Source organism: Sinocyclocheilus anshuiensis, unplaced genomic scaffold (assembly GCF_001515605.1).
Source record: "Sinocyclocheilus anshuiensis isolate Anshui unplaced genomic scaffold, SAMN03320099.WGS_v1.1 scaffold517, whole genome shotgun sequence".
In the NCBI taxonomy this organism is placed as follows: domain Eukaryota; kingdom Metazoa; phylum Chordata; class Actinopteri; order Cypriniformes; family Cyprinidae; genus Sinocyclocheilus; species Sinocyclocheilus anshuiensis.
The window spans coordinates 2023006-2025734 of NW_015536535.1; the positions used below are offsets into that span (position 1 = coordinate 2023006).

The 2729-nt window shown below is 39.3% G+C and overlaps 1 protein-coding gene across 6 annotated transcripts in view; it reads left to right on the forward strand.

Annotated features, from left to right (window-relative positions):
- LOC107695599 (lipopolysaccharide-responsive and beige-like anchor protein) overlaps nt 1-2729 on the forward strand; it is a 274449-nt gene that overhangs the window by 93198 nt on the left and 178522 nt on the right. For all 6 annotated transcript variants that reach the window (XM_016495624.1, XM_016495602.1, XM_016495617.1 and 3 more), the window contains exons 28-29: nt 1298-1439; nt 1568-1904. In XM_016495624.1, coding sequence (XP_016351110.1) covers nt 1298-1439; nt 1568-1904 — 479 coding nt within the window. The remainder of the gene's footprint in view (nt 1-1297; nt 1440-1567; nt 1905-2729) is intronic.

The window sequence follows — 2729 nt, forward strand, 5'->3', positions numbered from 1 at the left end:
TGTTTCCTGTCGGCTCAATTTTTGAGTGGACTTTGCTGTTCCGATGAGCATGAACGGTATACGAGTGGAGCGACTGAGCGGAGCGCACACGCATAGAGTGGGATAATACGCAGAACGTCACACCACGTGAAAGTGAAACCTGAGCGGAGAACTAATTTTCGGCAGCCGAAATTTCGTTGCATCTCTATTTATTGGCGACATCAGAAATGGATATTATATAATAGATGTTTTTTTTAACATTTTAGCAATTTAAAAATATTAAAAAAAGATTTTTTTACACGGCACCCCTGCTCTCGACAGACTGGGTGCCGTGGCACCCCGGTTGGCAAACACTGATTTAAGGAACAAAATTAATGAAACATGGACAGTGGCCACAAATTAATAAGTCGTAGGAACGAATTAACAAGTTGTAGGAATGAATAGCCTATCTGTCCTGTGTCCCGCAGCCCTGCAAAGCGCAGAGCCCGATATGAAAGAATTATCTGGGGAAATAACTTAGTTACTACATTTTACAATGTAGTACACTCTATTTTAATGTACTTTAAAAGTTTAAATCACATTAAAAGCTTAATTTGTAATTATGAGTGAATGATGATGCATTTATATACCGTCACCGTCACTCACAGCTGCTCGCACGTGTTTTGCGCATGAGCCGCACGCAGCCCAAAGTTAAATGACTTAATCGACCATCGATAGCTTTAATCGATTGCATGTCTTATCGACAATTAATCGATCATCGATTAATCGTTGACATCCCTAGTGCCTATACTAAAGTGTTATCAAAAAACCTATAGATTAAAAATTAAATCTCATGATTTCTCTAGTTCTCCAGAAAGAAAAAACAAGCGTGACAAGTCACTTGTAGCAGAATACATTTTTCTTTTTCAAAGTGACTGGCCGAAGGATTTTCTGCATTGGTTTGGTTTGATTTATATTTTTCATTTTTAATTTTGTTTTACAGCCATTACTCCAGTCTTTAGTGTCATATAAACCTTCAGAAACCATTCTAATATGTTAATTTGGTGCTCAGGAAACATTTCTTATTATTACTAATGTTGAAAACCTTTGTGTTAAAAACAAAAGCATTTGTTTGAAATCATTTTTATATCAATGTAAAGATCTGTACTGTTATTTATGATCAGTTTATGCATTGTTGCTGAATTAAAAAAATATTAATTTCTTTCTTTCAAAAAATAAAATAGCAATCGTATTGACCCCAAACTTTTGAACAGTGTTGTGGCTAATTTTTACAATACTCTAACATTTGCAAATTGTTTTGTTGTGTGCTGTGCTTTAGGAGGACAGTAAACAGGCTCAGTTCCTGGCCCTGGCAGTGGTCTACTTCATCTCTGTACTCATGGTATCTAAATATCGAGACATCCTTGAGCCACACAATGACAAAAGACTTGCCCAGCGCTCACAGTCTGTCAGGAGCACAGGTGACCACCTGAACACACACATATCACTGCTGCAAGAACCCAAGGAGAACCTACAGAACAAATACTCATGCATTCAGTGTTTTAAGGAGTGGACTGATGTGTATGTTTTTTTTTTGTTTTTTTTGCAGAGAGTGTTCAGTCTGATTTTGAGAACGGTTTGTCTCCCCATCGACGGTACTCTAGTATTGAGGATGGGAAGACCTCAGTCATCACCGAGGCACAGACCGGCCCAGATACTGTATCCGAAGCCCTGTCTACTTTGTCCTCTGAAGTCAGGAGAGGTCAAGATGTCACTGATATTGACAGCAAAGGAAAAAATGTTAATGTCAAGGATATTTTGAGAAGTCTCGTTAGTGCACCCTCTGATGACATCATAGTGGACCCTAGCCTCATACCGCCTGGGTTTCTGGGCGCAGTGGGCGATGCTTCCCGTGACCAGTCCGTCCAGTTTCACTCTTTTGACAGGTGAGTGGACAATCGGAATTTATAGTTCACTGGCCAATCCGTGCACACAGATCTTAGCGCTTTGCTAGAAAGGCTTTTTTTTTTTTTTTTTACAGCTATTGTTCTCTCTTCAAAAATGTTATTCTGACTTCATGTAAAAACAAAACAAAACAAAACAAAAAAACGTTTTCTCTTAGGGTGCTTTCACACCTGTAGATCGATTGCTTTGTTCCGAAACAGGGATTAAAATTATTACAATGTTGCTTTTAATTCTTGGTGCGGTTCGCTTTCAAACGGTAAACTTTCTAAACGGACCAAATTTGTTAATACAAGTCACGTGCGAGTAAACTGTTGTCTCATTGGTCAAAGTTCCACGGTTCATTTTCCAGGATTCCACTTAGCTGTCACAGCTGGCATCCGTCAGGATGGAACGAACGAACAGCTTCATGGGCTTATGTTTTTTTTTGTAGCTGTCCTTATATTAATTTATCATTTTGAGCAGGAGTCCAGGATTCATCGGGAAAACATTTTTAAAATGCACCTACTAGGAAGAAGAGCAATAAGATGGCATTATAAAATGAAAAAGTGCGCTTTTTTATTTTGAATGGCGAATATGTGCTCACCCACTAAATTGTGATATAGCCTGGTTCGTTGGTCAGTTAGATCGGATTGCTTTCTCACTACAACCCAACCGCTCCAGAGTTCATTTTCAATCGAGCCGAGACCACCTCGTTCAGGCGATCTTGGACCGATTGTTTTGGCGCGGATCCGGGCGCGATTGCTGTGTTCACATACAGTGGGTACGGAAAGTATTCAGACCCCCTTAAATTTTTCACTCTTTGTTAT